At 42.9% G+C, this 15578-nt stretch overlaps 1 protein-coding gene across 1 annotated transcript in view; it reads right to left on the bottom strand.

Annotated features, from left to right (window-relative positions):
* Positions 1 to 6271: 6271 nt before the first annotated feature.
* The window catches only part of LOC139472856 (fibroblast growth factor receptor 4-like), a 43596-nt gene continuing 34289 nt past the window's right edge, over positions 6272 to 15578 (bottom strand). The window contains exons 14-20 of the mRNA XM_071255324.1: positions 15489 to 15554; positions 14887 to 15064; positions 13305 to 13415; positions 12423 to 12655; positions 10626 to 10860; positions 9173 to 9269; positions 6272 to 8098 (exon numbers count right to left, since the gene is read on the bottom strand). Coding sequence (XP_071111425.1) covers positions 7921 to 8098; positions 9173 to 9269; positions 10626 to 10860; positions 12423 to 12655; positions 13305 to 13415; positions 14887 to 15064; positions 15489 to 15554 — 1098 coding nt within the window. The 3' untranslated portion in view covers positions 6272 to 7920. The remainder of the gene's footprint in view (positions 8099 to 9172; positions 9270 to 10625; positions 10861 to 12422; positions 12656 to 13304; positions 13416 to 14886; positions 15065 to 15488; positions 15555 to 15578) is intronic.

The following is a 15578-nucleotide window of genomic DNA, read 5'->3' as shown; positions in this document are numbered from 1 at the left end:
TACCTCGATTCATTAGTGAATGGTACTGGAGCCCTGTCCTGGTATGTCCAACTGACGTAATCTTCAGCCCAATCAAAACGGAGACGACTATGCACTCTCTGAGTAGAAACGTTAACGCCACATGCGTTCCACAGGTCGTTTCTGAGTGTGGTGGCAGACGTGTTCTTGCAATCAGGAGAAACCCGTCTTTCCCCTGTCTGGTGGGGCGCTGTCAACCACGTGCATGTCGCTGGATGGCTGATCCAAGCGTTTGGTATTGATTCCTTTCCCTGATTACACTTTGGATGAAGCAAAAGACGTTTGCAACGTGACGTTTTGTTGACCAAGTTTCAAGTATGCATATGCATCTGCTTAAATATTCGGTCATTGAGGGGGCACACGTGCATTCAGTTCTTGCTGTACAGCTTCACAGTACAACTGTGAAATGTTTGGTCTTAAAAAAAAGACTTCATGTTGGTTTTGAATAATATTTAGTGAGGCAGTTTTCCAGAATTTCACGGATATGTACACGCGTTTCCATCAAACCAAGGGTAAATGTATGTCTCAAGCGATGTTTATTCTTTGCTTGTTATTTAACGCCACACTCAGCAATATTCGAACTGCATGACCGCGGTCTGGACCACACAATCAAGTGATTGATGTCATGAGCATCGATCCACTCAATTGGGATACGAAGACATGCATCAACCAAATCAGCGAGCCTGACCATCCGATCCCGTTAGTCGCCTCTTATGACAAGCATAGTTACCTTTTACGGCAAGCATGGGTTGCTGAAGACCTATTCTACCCCGGATGTTCATTGGTCAACATGGGTTGCTGAAGACCTATTCTACCCCGGATCTTCACGGGTCAGCTTGCATGAATCAAGTCAGAGAGTCTGGCCACCGTCAGTCGCCTCTTACAACAAGCATGGATTGTTGGAGACCGATTCTAACCCTCATCTTCACGGGTATATACATACGAGAAGGACATATGAACTGGTATAGATAAAGCATCTGCACAGATGCTGTGATTCCATCCCCGGCCACATCAAACCTCCAGTTCCTGGCGCAACGCATTAAGAGGATAAAACAAGGACTGGTCGCCATGGGTCGTTTAAGGAAGAGGGAACCAACTACAGTCCTTTTCTGCTGATAAGTTTCTTACGAGCTGACATTAATTACTTAAACAGCAATGGAACAAATCATGTCATATTGTGTCATGTATTAGTGTCACGTGATGTATCTAGATCTGGAAGCCATTACGTATCAATCGATGACAACCTTCTCGTTGACTGTATGCATACACGAATGACTCTTTCTGAAATGATTGCGTTTCTTCTTGTTCACAGATACAGAACAGCTGATCCGGATAAACGGGATAGCGGAGAGGTTCAAGGTTTCTCTGCTGAGCTGTAGACGTCTGATTGGAAATTGAACTGAACTTCACGTCTTCACGTTGTGTTCACTGCCTTACTGATCCCGTTCACCGACATCGAAAACCGATCGATTCCACTCAATAATCATCGAACGCCTGACTCGTTCTGTGGACAATTCCACCTGAAGCGTTGACTGAAGCGTTGATATACACACGCTACTGTAAACAGACACGCTACTGTAAACAGACACGCTTCTGTAAACAGACACGCTTCTGTAAACAGACACGCATGAACGTACAGAGAAAAGTGTGTTTGTCATGTATGTCCACAGCGTATGAACATTACACAGGACACAAACACAAAGACAACGAATGATAAAACTGATATACATCCAATATTATGATACTCATCTGTGTGTCAATAAAATAGTATGTGATACTCATCTTTCTTGCATCTCTATTTTAAAGAATTGACCTTCACTTTGTGTGAGTTCATTGGAGTCTGAACCTTCATAGAGTGAGGGCCAAACTGAATGAACGTCGGATGTGGTCTGATAGAGCTGATTTAGAGTCATCTTTGGAGACTGAGCTTTGATGTTCTTTAATTCGGGTTTTGAGGGGCCTGGATGTTTCTCCTATGTAAGCTTGTCCACAATTGCACGGAATGTGGTACACTGCTCCTGATGGTTCTGGCTTGTGGCTGGATGGTGGTTTCCCTGTGGCTTTAATAGAGTTCTGAATAGTCTGACTTCTTTTGAAGACTACATCAATGTTGGCCTGTTTCTTAAAGAGTCTCTGGATTTTGTGGCTAACTGTTCAAAAGTAGGGGAGGCTGATCACAAAGGGTGCAGACTGTGGACGTGGGGATTTCTGTTATTTCTTGGTGATGGTCTTTATCGTCTGTTGTATCAGACCACATCCGTGACAACCCAAGCCACAACATCCAGTGGGAGAGAGTCACAACCCTCGCCACCAACCTCAAAGACTTCAAGATCAGGAAACTACAAGAAGCCATCAACATCAAAAGACTTCAGCCCTCAATCAACCGTGACCAAGGCTATTACATACCCCTGGCGTACCATCAACTCATCAAAGACCCCCATCAGCCATAATCCCGTTGTTTACATTACTGGCTTCATCCTTTGTATCACGGCACTGACTTCACCCATGGTCATCATCACTGCCCTTGTGTGTACACAGCAGGCTTCGCTACTCCAGTATATCTACCCTACTGTATAAACATTGCCTCCTACGTGTACATATACTTGCTTACTGCACTCTGTAAATCACTTGCTTGATAACGGTGTTAGAACCTACACCGAAACGTCGCTCTTAATTGTAATAAAGAAGTTGTTCATCCATAAATTCTTATCCTTACTTGATACTACGATAGTTTGGATGTGCATTTCTTCGTTTTGTTCTCTCTGAGTTCAAAAGTAAAGGGCCTAAATGATCAGAAAGAACGCCTCTGTATTTATTCGTGCCAGGGAATTCCCTGGGGTTTCCCCAGGAATCTGGAAGAAGTCCGCCAGTGTTTACGTCATTTTAAGAACATGGTCTCGTGAAAAACGTATGATCGTCAAATTGTATCGTTCATACACTTATGATCGTCAATTTTGCGGTCATGTAACTGATGTCTCGTCCAATGGAAAGCCATATATCGTGTAAACTTCAAATTAAAAAATATATATATATCTATACACATATACAAAATTATAAGAGATATGCTGATATTAGTTTTTGCTAATAGTTGTATGGTAATTATGAACGAAACGGGAACGCATTAATTAACAGTCTTACAGGACTATAGACGTAAGATGGGAAATTTCAATGTTAACGTTTTTGTATCACTAGCGCGAAATATCTCACTCGACGAGGCAAACTGCGTATGGGTCTCCCAGTGGCGATTTGAGAGAGTCTGTCCCACCTATCTTGCAGCGTCTAGGCAACTTCATGATCAGCCAACATGGTCGACGACCAATGACGTTGAGGCTCACGTCTCCCTGTCATGTCTCAGACGTGTTCAATGCGGGAAAGGTCTGGGCAGCTCATTGGATGTTGCGCTGCTGGAGGTGAACATTGACGATTCGTGCACGGTGAGCACGGGCGTTGTCTTCCTGAAAGACGAAAAGTCGCCCAACAAGCCCTGCAAACAAGTTAAACTTAGGGTGTCAGTGTGTCCCGATAGTACTGTCCAGTGACAGTATGGTGTGGGGTTCGCTCAGTCTTAGTGATGACCGTAACCGATCCACCGACAAATCTGTCGTGAAGTTGACGTTGACATGACGTTCATTTCGACGTCACCATACACGACCAGGACCACTCCTATCAAGTTTGAACTCGATTTCAAAGAGCCTGGTTTCAGATTAATCGATCTTGCACTCTTGTCGTTGAACTGAGATGACCTGAACAGGGTCAGTCATCAACATGGTGGGTCTATATTGATGGCGGTCTGTAAGTAATAGAGTCTGGACCAGACAATCCAGTGACTGACATCATGAGCATCGATCCACGCAGTTGGGATACGATGACATGCATCAACAAGTCAACGAGTCTGACCACCCGATCCCATTAGTCGCCTCGACAAGTATAGTCGCCTTTTATAGTAAATCAGAACTGTACGATTTTTTTTAAAAGAGTGTAATATTTCGCGGGGACGGAGAATATCGTTAAGGTATTATGCCTCAGTCAACTATATCTCTGCTGCATCACATTTCCCTTTAATTGGTGCCAATAGTTGATAGCATGATGAAGTTCCATGCAGGCACATTGTGGCCAACTGATCATCAGTTTAGTCAGCTTCAAGTCGGGAATGGTAATTCCCTGGCGTTGAAATTTTATACTTACTTGAACTGGGTCGATGTTTCAGCCATAAAATCAGAAACATTGATCTATGTTTCGATGAAAGGTCGAGACTGGTTATTTGCTGGCATTGAAGGTTTATATTTGACAAAGACACTTGGGACGTACACGTATTTGTTCGCAAACGAAAAGGGGCAAAATTCATTTCAGACAGTGTGCTTGTCATAAAGCTAAAATAAATTCATATTTTTTTATAAAGTTTGCAATTTTCACAAAGGAAATGGATGAAAAAAAGATAAATCGATTATCGTTGAAACATTTTTATTCAAGTATGATATAAACAAGAAATAACAAATAAGAACATTATGCGTACTAACGTCCATTGTAAAAAGAAATAAACATTTCTAGTAAATAAATCGTACATAAAAGTATATATTATAAGAACAATATCTCGAACTAGTACCGTAAAATTCATGAATTTATTAAATGGAATAATGTAACTTACTGAATAAAAGGAAGAAATAATAAAAAAGCGCCATAAACAGTACCGTATGATGACACGCGGTAATGACAGAAAAGGTACAGGTGATCGACGTGATGATTGTGAGAATATGCAGGAATTATCCACCTGTGCATAAAATGGACTTGTCCGACATTGCCGAGGTCGGATTCTATTGAGTCATCATTATTAAGATACGGGTAAATATTTTTAAAGCTTGTACATTTTATCATCGTCATTAAAAAGGCGTAGATAATGTTAATCTCATATAAGAAATAAACGACGATTGAGAGTTGTTTATCGTTCAATAAAACACTGAAAAGAGAATAAACCACACGGGGCCACTCCACGGGCAGACGTTGTATCCATTACACCACGGAGGTGGTCTCAAGACAGACGTTCAATCAACTAAGCCACGGAGGCGGTCTTCGGACAGACGTTGTATCCATTAGACCACGGAGGCGGTCTCCGGACAGACGTTCTATCCACTAAGCCACGGAGGCGGTCTCCGGACAGACGTTGTATCCACTAGTCTACGGAGACTGTCTCCGGGCAGACGTTCTATCCACAAAGCCAAGGGGGCAGTCTCTGAACAGACGTTGTATCCACTAGAGCACGGAGTCGGTCTCCGGACAGACCTTGTATCTACTAGACCACGGAGGCGGTCTCCGGACAGACGTTGTATCCACTAGACCAAGGAGGTGGTATAAGGACAGACGTTGTATCCACTAGACCAAGGAGGTGGTCTCCGGACAGACGTTCTATCCATTAGACCACAAAGGTGGTATTAGGACAGACGTTGTATCCACTAGACCAAGGAGGTGGTCTCCTGACAGACGTTCTATGCACTAGACCACGGAGGTGGCCTCTGGGCAGACGTTGTATCCACTGAACCACGAAGGCGATCTTCAGACAGACGTTGTATTCACTAGACCACGGAGACGGTGGTATATCTGTAAGCTAGTTGATGGATGTTTAACACCGCAGTCAGTAATATGACAGCAAAATCACGGTCTCCGGACAGACGTTGTATCCACCAGACAATGGAGTCGGTCTCCGGGCAGACGTTGTATCCACTAGATCACGGAGGTGTTCTCCGGCCAGACGTTCTATCCACTAGACCACGGAGGTGTTTTCCGGCCAGACGTTCTATCCACTAGACCACGGAGGTGTTCTCCGGCCAGACGTTCTATCCACTAGGCCACGGAGGTGTTCTCCGGCCAGACGTTCTATCCACTAGACCACGAAGGTGGTCTCTGGGCAGACGTTGTATCCGGTAGACCACGGAGGCGGTCTCCGGACAGACGTTGTATCCACTAGACCACGGAGGCGGTCTCCTGCCAGACGTTCTATCCACTACACCACGAAGGTGGTCTCAGGACAGACGTTGTATCCACTAGACCACGAAGGTGGTCTCAGGACAGACGTTGTATCCACTAGACCACGGAGGTGGTCTCTGGGCAGACGTTGTATCCAGAAGACCACGAAGGTGGTCTCAGGACAGACGTTGTATCCACTAGACCACGGAGGTGGTCTCTGGGCAGACGTTGTATCCAGTAGACCACGGAGGCGGTCTCCGAACGGGCGTTGTATCCACTAGACCACGGAGGCGGTGGAATATCTGAAAGCTAGTGGATGAAAGTTTAACACCGCAGTCAGTAACATCACAGCTATATCATATCTGCCTGGACATCTTCAGGTCAGGCCCAGGAAACCAGTGGTTGATAACATGAACAACGATCTATTGGAGCACACAATGATCCGCGAAGCATTATGATGCAATTTCAATGTGGCGATACTGCCTAGGACTTATCGCTTGATTTCACCTAAACGACATATCCCGTAGAAGCCATTTTGGGATGAAAAATGTTTATTTGTGGTTAAACGCCTCACTACGAATGTTCCAGCTATATGACGGCGGTCTGTAAATAATCGAGTACGGACCAGACAATCAAGTGATTGACATCATGAGCATCGATCCACACAAGTGGGATACGATGACATGCATCAACCAAGTCAGCAAGCCTGACCACCCGATCCCGTTAGTCGCCTCTTACGACAAGTATGGGTTGCTAAAGACCTCTTCTACCCCGGATCTTCACGGGTCGGGATGATAAATGAATATATTACAACATATATTACAACATCTATTACAACATCGATTACAACATCTATTACAACATGCATTAACGATTGCTACACACAGTGATGAATGATGGACATTCTGTATGGTCTCCCGTTGTGTCATACGGACCAATTACTCGGAAATGTAACATGGCATGTGTCGGTTAGATAGATTACAGACATGAACATATACCAACAGGCTTCAAGAGGTCTGAGTATGTTGACAATGTGATTAACAGTTGAAGAACATGGTGTTTATACCTCTGTCACAGTGACTGATGTTTTTTTCTGAAAAATGAAAAATGGACAGCGACTATTTAAAACAATGAAAAATGCAAGATTGAAAGTTTGCAAAAACACACACCTGAACGCAACACCAGTTGTTTAGCCAAGCACGTGGCAATACATGACAAGTAATAGTCAATGTGGGTTTGAAATGGATTATTCCAGATGCAAATGAACTGCACTATTCGAAATTGAAGATAAACCGGTTTATCCCTTATTAACCTCAATGATAAGGCAGATATATATGAGTCAAACAGATGATGGTTATCCAAATTCTTCAGAGACGATGTCGACGTTTTACATACGGCAACTGTGATTCCAACGTCTGAAAAGGGGTTTTAGGTCGTGGTGGAAAGTCCATCTTACCGACACTTGTTCTCAACAATAATTTATACAAATTGTCTCCCTCTTTCCTTTCCAGTTCTTCCTCCGTGAAACCCCGCAGTATATCCACATAGCGAGCCGTGCTAAACATGACCCGCGATAGTTTCAAGTGACCAAACTTTTCTACGGGATCACTGGATTCTGAGCTGAGTTTAACTTGTGACCTCTTTACCTCAATATAACTTTGAAGTTGCCATTTGTAGTTGTGATGTATATCAATTACTATAATTGATAATTGAACACGATAACATATCTCAATTACGAGACTATAATATCATAAGTAGAACGATGGGTTATTATCCAAGAACGACAACTGCTGCAGGTTCTTCTAATTTAAGCAACCCTCATAGTTCAGGCTTATACGTCATTTAGCAATGCATTTCACAATCAGTCACTTCGTACACGCACAGTTCCTCCTCAATCAAGTTCGACTCGTATGGCGATCACACCGCATCCAAGAACGATAACTCTCATAGCTTCTCGTCGTGGGAGTCTGGCTCCAGCACCATGTACACGGCCTCCTGAAATTGGTCGAGCTGTATGTAGTCCGCCTCCTTCTCAAGCAGGTATTCCACGTGCTGCACGAGCTCCTTGAAGCTGGGTCGGTCTTGAGGCTGTAATTCCCAGCACTTGCTCATCAACGAGTACCTTTGGGAACAAGCATCGCATGAATGTGCATGATTGGGTTAGTCTATTTACGTTTCAGGGGTGATGGGTATTAATCAGCATTGATAATGCAAAAGAGGTCTATGGACAAACGTGTATTTTAATTGCAGCCTCATCTCTCACAAGGGAACGCAACCTACACTTCAGGCTCATTCATATTCCCATCTTCCAGGGCGGGTACATGTCAGTTTTAGGAGCCACGGTAGTGAGTGACTGTTGTAATATGCCGCAATACAGCTGCCCCGTGAACAAACAAGCGCCAGAAAGCATAGGCAACCATTTAATTCGACGAGGTATAATGACATATTATCCTTTGAAAAAAAGAGTTGAAATCCATACAATAGTTCGTTTGTTTTTTAACCCGCACGTAGCAATATTCCAGTTATGACGTCGCTTTATAAATAATCGAGTCTGGACCAGACAATCCTGTGGTTGATATTATGAGCAACGAGCCACGCCGTCGGGTACGATGACACGCAATCAAGCATCTCACCGAGTCTGACCTCCCGATCCATTTAGCTGCCTCTCTCAAACAGCCTTGGTTGTGGGGACCCATTCTAACGCGGAGTCCCCTCCGTAAAATAAATTGCATGTCTTCATGTTCTTCTAAATGACTTTCTAATTAATAATATTCAGTCAAGTCACATGATTGAAACACCATGTCCCCTTTTCAGTCGGTATGTGACCCGAGTTAGAATTGATCTTCAGCAATCCATGCTTGTAAGAGGCGAAGACGGGGTCGCATGGTCAGACTCCCTGACTTGGTTGATGCATGCCATCGTGTCCCAGTTGCGTGGATCGATGATCATGATGTAAATCACTGGATTGTCTGGTCCATACTCTATTATTGACAGACCGCCGTCATATAGCTGGAGTATTGCTGAGTGCGGCGTAAAACAACAAACAAAGAAACACAACAAACAGTCGGTATATAGAAATACATGGCTTCCTGGGACTACACTGGCCCATATCCTGTACTGACGTGGTACATGTTTATCCCTGAAGTTCAAAGCTAACATCAAACACATAGACACACGGTTCTGACATCACACTTACAGTTCGTCCATACAGTACTGGGGTCGCTCCAGGCGTTTCCCAGCAACAACAGCGTCAATAACCCCTCGCAGCGTCATCGTGGAGTAGGGGCTGGCTCCTGGAGAGAGAGACATCAGTGAGTAAGTGAGTGAGTGAGTGAGGGAGTGAGTGAGTTAGTGGTTTTTTGGGCGTGAAGCTCCGATGTGTGGCCTAGTAACTGTCACAGGATATTTATTCCCCCTGAAGATTCTTTCAAGGAGAAAGTATATCCTAGGTAAAAACTTCCGCATGGAATTTTTTGCCAAGGATATTATTTCCACAGCCAGTATCGTAATAACACTGGTATAATTTCCTTGATGAATATTATTTCCTCCGGACACTTTTGACCCTGGAAACATTAATCGTTTACATAATAACGTGCGGGCGTGCATGAGTGAGTGCTTTTAGCAAAATCACAATAACACACTACCCTACACGATATCAGTTACACTTTTGATAAATGATAAGGATGAGGTCAAATGGGGTTTGACGTCGCGTTCAAGAGTATAGCACTTATATAGCGACGTCTGGCGGCTTGGTATAGCCGGGACAGATGCCAGATTGAAAGGCGGCTAGACCTCTCAGGAACAATAAACTGACGACCAGTCCTTATCACTTAATGCCGAGCGCCAGCCAGGGCAACAACAAGCCATTCGTTCGGTTTAACGAAGTAATTAATTTATGTGGTAACATAGGCCCCGGAGTGAGTGAGTCTGGTTTTACGCCGCTTTTAGCACAATTCCCACAATATCACGGCGGGGAACACCAGAAATGGGCTTCACACATTGCACCCATATCGGGAATCGAACCCGGGTCTTCGGCGTGACAAGCTTTAACCACTAGGCTACCCGACCGCCCCCATAGGCCCCGGATTATTGAAGCTATGGATATGGTACTCTGGCCCACTGTACATGTGAAAACATCCCTGGAGGTGCTCGTTTAGACGAGGTTTCCGGATTAAAGGGGTGCGGAATATAGGATTAAAGGGACCAGGGGTGATATTAAAAATACAATTTGGCCGACATTTTCTTGGTATCTGTCAGTTGTAACCAAACACTGAATTGCAATCATTAAATAAGCAACATGTAATATCGAGTTATATTCAATCAAGTGAGTGAGTGAGTTGGGTTTAACGCCGATTTTAAATGTATCCTAATTATATCACGGCGTACCAGCTTAATGTGGGGGGAAATCCCGAAGTGATGAAAGTATTAGATGTTTACCACTTCGGTAAAACCTAGGAGCACGGGTATGATGCTGACAAACCTAGAAACATAATCGGGGCGAACTGGGATTCGAACCCACAATCATAGGTTTCTGGCGTGCCCAAGGGACACAACTCTGCACAGCGAATTGCGGTGTTCTAGACGACTGGGACACCCGTGCCCCCATATGCAATCAAGCATTTATGGATTAAATTAATATTTTAAGCTACCTAGTGTGACTATCTCCCAGAGGAGCACCCCGAAGGCCCAGACGTCTGCCTTGTGACTGTGAAACCCCTCCATCAAGGCTTCGGGGGACATCCACCGGACAGGGAGCGGCCCCTTAGACGTCCTCTCGTACACGTCCACACCCTCCACATCTCTCGCGAGACCGAAGTCCGAGATCTTGCACACACAGTTGTAGCCAACCAGCACGTTTCTTGCAGCGACGTCACGATGCACAATCTGGAACGACATGGTCACAGACATCAAATCACTGTCAAACTACGGTGAAGAAGAAGGAGGGGGAAAAGTAGAAGGAGGAGGAGAAGGAGAAGAAGAAGCAGGAGGAGAGGAGAAGAAGCAGAAGAAGGAGGACAAGTTATTTTACGGTGCAGTCAGCAAGAAAGAAGAAAGAGAAGAATGAGAAGAAGGAGAAGGAGGAGGAGGAGAAGAAGCAGAAGGAGAAGAAGGAGGAGGAGGAGGAGAAGAAGCAGGAGAAGAAGCAGGAGAAGAAGAAGAAATCTCACGGCGGTGATTGATATAATGAGCATGACCTACACCGGTGCGGGTACGATAACACGCAATCAACCACGTTAATGAGAGTGACAAGCCGATCTAGTTTAGAGGCCTATTTCAAAAAGCGACAGAGAGTTTGGGGCCCAGTCTAGCCCTGAAGAGGTAGTCATTAAAAATAAGTCCTTGAAAAAACTACGTTTTTTAACTTAGATTTTAATAGTTTACTAAAGTCATATTCATAAAGAGAATTTTCTACTGGGCAAGGATAGACTTAAATGCAAGTTGTTTAACTGCAAGAGTTAAGACGTCTCCAAGAGTCTTTATTACTTTGGTCCCTGGTGGACATGGGGTGATCCCGAGATATCATTGCATTCACTCAACGATCATATCGGATTATGTATATTCAGACACTCTATATTCTCTACACTTTTCAGGGATTAAACATATTCCCTGATTAGACATTTTATTCCCTGATTACACATGTTCCCCAGTTAGACATATTTCCTGATTATACATATTCCCTAGTTATACATATTCCCTAGTTATACATATTTCCTGATTATAATATCCCCTAGTTATACATATTTCCTGATTATAATATTCCCTAGTTATACATATTCCCTGATTATAATATTCCCCAGTTATACATATTTCCTGATTATACATATTCCCTGATTATAATATTCCCCAGTTATACATATTTCCTGATTATAATATTCCCCAGTTATACATATTTCCTGATTAAACATATTCTCTACTTACACATATTTCCTGATTATTCATATTCCCTAGTTATACATATTCCCTAGTTATGCATATTTCCTTATTATAATATTCCCCAGTTATACATATTTCCTGATTATACATATTCTCTAGTTACACATATTCTATAGTTATACATATTCCCCAGTTATACACATTCCCTGATTATAAATATTCTCTAGTTACACATATTCCATAGTTACACATATTCCCTGATTATACATATTCTCCAGTTACACATATTCCCTGGTTATACATATTCCTTGATTAGATGTATTCCCTGGTTATACACATTCCCTGGTTATACATATTTCCTGATTATAATATTCCCAAGTTATACATATTTCCTGATTATATATATTCCCTGATTATAATATTCCCTGGTTATACACATTTCCTGATTATACATATTCTCTAGTTACACATATTCCCTGGTTATACATATTCCTTGATGAGATTTATTCCCTTGTTATGCACATTCCCTGGTTAGTCACATATGCTGTAAGGTGACACTATAACAAACCTACACTGTTAGCTTCCAGGTGCTGCATTCCCCGAGCTGTCTGTACAGCAAAGGACAGTAGATCCTTGGCGGTCAGCTCCCCGTCTTCTTCACCTTTGACCATTTCCTCTACCGCTAGGGGGCTCTCCTGCACGCTGAGGGGACTCTCCCAGGTCTTGTCATAGGCAGGGCGGCGTCTGCGCAGGTAGTTGCGCAGATCCCCGCCGGGAATATACTCCAAGATTAGAAGGAGAGGCTCTGTAACGCCAGAGAATTGACACGTTTATGTTGCCTCGTTATACCACCATACACGCACCCTCCACAAACAAAACAATGGCTAAGATTGATGCTCATGATATCAATCACTGGATTATCTGGTCCAGACTCGATTATTAGCAGATCTCAGTCAAATAGCTAGAATACTGCTGAGAGCGGCGTTAAACAAAAACAAACAAAAAAACCTTCACAAAAATACTAATTTGTGTCTTAATAAAAGCAATTCAGATCACCAAACATGCTGAAAGTTCCCAAGTGCCTAGGGGGAAATATGACTTAAACACACTCGCAAACACCCGAGGATATTTCATTGTAGGATAACACTTTCGTTAAAAAAATGGACAATCTTTACTTTCCTCGAACTAAATTCTATGTAAATATCCAATTATTACAGAACAAAACAATCATTTTTGATCACAATAAAATAGTGATGCACGTTAAAGCTATAATGATAATCACTATTTTTACTTTAATTTTATGTACAGTAAACTACGGTTATAACGAACGAACTAAAATTAGTAGTCCCTTTCAGTTCGTTATAACCGTAGTTTACTGTACATAGTATCTAGTGCATACCGACACATTCTAACCTACACAAACTTAACACGAACGACACACAAGGCTGACGTACCCCCGTATGTGCAGGCGCCGTAGAAGCTGACGACGTTGATGTGTTTGGGGATCTTTCTGATGATGATGAGCTCATTGTACAGATCCTCCTTGTCCAGATCTGTCGCAGACTCTGGGAACAGTGAGGAGAAACAACGCAAGGATCAATACGTGGCTCGGTTATCAATACGTGTCCACAACAGGAGAACCTGTCAGCATTCGAAAGCTCCCGCTTGCTATGACAGATAATCATGTCTTACATGACCTCAAATCATACAATTTAACATGTTCAAAAGAAAGTTTAAAAAATATTTTCAAGAGGTTTCTAATGTATTCGTAACACACAAGCGGAACGAAGAATATATTTTAAAACATTCGTATTAGAAACAGGGTCTACCTTCTGTCAACGTTGTTGGTCAGTAATAAATGAGAACGTGTGTGCCTACTCTCTACGTTATACATGGTAGTTAGTAATTTAGACCGTGTGTTTCCACAATCTGGTAATACTGAAGGAAAAAGGAAAAATGACGATATATCTTCATCATAAAATGCATGGAAAGATAAAATTTAACATCAACGTATTGTGTTAGTGACCTTGCATACGTTTCTTAGATACTTGTTTGAAGAGCTATTTGTCCGTCCGTGAAGAATGAAGCGAGTGTCACATTTTACGTTGCAGCCATATTGTTAATGAAGATTGGAGATAATCCGCCACACAACAGTTACCATGCTTTTCAGTACGAAAATATCCAATATGTTTATATGTGTCATCCTTTAAGTTCTCATTTTAATTATTCTTCACCAGGCATCATACTTTCATAAAAGAGGTTCAAAACAAAAAGCGAAACAAATCTACACATTATCAGACTTCATTGTGAAAATGAAAGCTAAGTATGTTTCGAGCGTACATCAATTGCATAAAACTCCGATGTTGTACTCCGGTACCAGTAATCTCCCCTTGACGAGGTGACAACACCGTCCGCACTACATGATTTGTTTGTTTGTTGTTTAACTCCGCACTCAGCAATATTCCAGTGATATGACGGTGATTCCTAAATAATCGGGTCTGGACCAGGCAATCCAGTGATTGACATCATGAGCATCAATCCACGCAGTTGGGATATGATGACATGCATCAACCAAGTCAACGAGCCTGACCACCCGATCCCGTTAATCGAATCTTACGACAAGCATAGTCAGTCGCCTTTTTACGGCAAGCATGGGTCCCTGGCGACCTATTCTAACCTGGATCTTCACTGGTCCCAAATTACGAAGTATGCATAGAGCGTTGCGCCAATCCGTAGGCAGCTTTCTGTTATTGCTTCACCAGATGGATTCCGAAGTTTTTATCTCAACAATAGAAAGTAGGACAGTAGTAATCCTTCGATAGTACATGCTTTTGACCTTTTTTATTTCCATTCGGATGCCCGTTTGTGTTCGTTTTCGAGATAATGACATTGTATACGCCGCTGTGAATAATTCGCTCGTCCGTATCGAGCATTTAAAAGTCTCTGTGCTGACTGGCGAATTCCTATGTGTGTCAGATGTTCACACACAGATATGAGGTGGTATCAGATCTGCCTGTGATGACTGTTGTAACTGACCTTGACACATTTTGACCGCCACGTCTTCCCATGATCCTGTGCGGTTGATGCTAAGAGCTTCCGCCTTCATCACACGGCCAAACTTGCCCACTCCAAGTGCATGGAGGAATCTCAAGCGTTCTCGCGGGAACTCGTCGCTGGGTCTCGTGATGATCTCGTAGATGTTGGACGTGGCATACTACGCAGCAAAATGAAAGTAAATATTAACGATGTTGAAAATGAAAACAAATGATAAATTGTTTGTCAAAAGAACATATACGAAGGTGGCTTACATTCTCATAAAGACATTCACATAAATTGTTATACTGTTCTTCCGGCCATAGGTGCGCATGCGTAGCATCTTATTAGTTCCCGTTGCCTTTAAACCTGAAAACTTATCTACATACCAAAAGTCCATTTTCAACCTTAAACGTTACAAAAAAACACTGCTTTGGTAACGTTAACAAAACGATTTCATGTAGTCCTATATTTGTTGTCATTCGATATTGATGACCAATGGATGCTATGTTAAGTGTTGTCCAATCGCAGCCAACGTGACTTCGGCCACCACTAGTCTACTCGTTAAGGTAGACAGAACTCAGTCAAAAGCTTTTTGCGCCAACCTGAGCGTGCGAGTATGCAGCATTCGTCCGTGCAAGTATATCCGCCCCGTCTTGTTTCCGCTTCACCTGGAAACGGAAGAGAACTGCCAC

Source organism: Haliotis cracherodii, unplaced genomic scaffold, assembly GCF_022045235.1.
Source record: "Haliotis cracherodii isolate W230 unplaced genomic scaffold, xgHalCrac1.p SCAF_25, whole genome shotgun sequence".
NCBI classification, from domain to species: domain Eukaryota; kingdom Metazoa; phylum Mollusca; class Gastropoda; order Lepetellida; family Haliotidae; genus Haliotis; species Haliotis cracherodii.
This window is presented reverse-complemented; position numbering and strand designations above follow the sequence as displayed.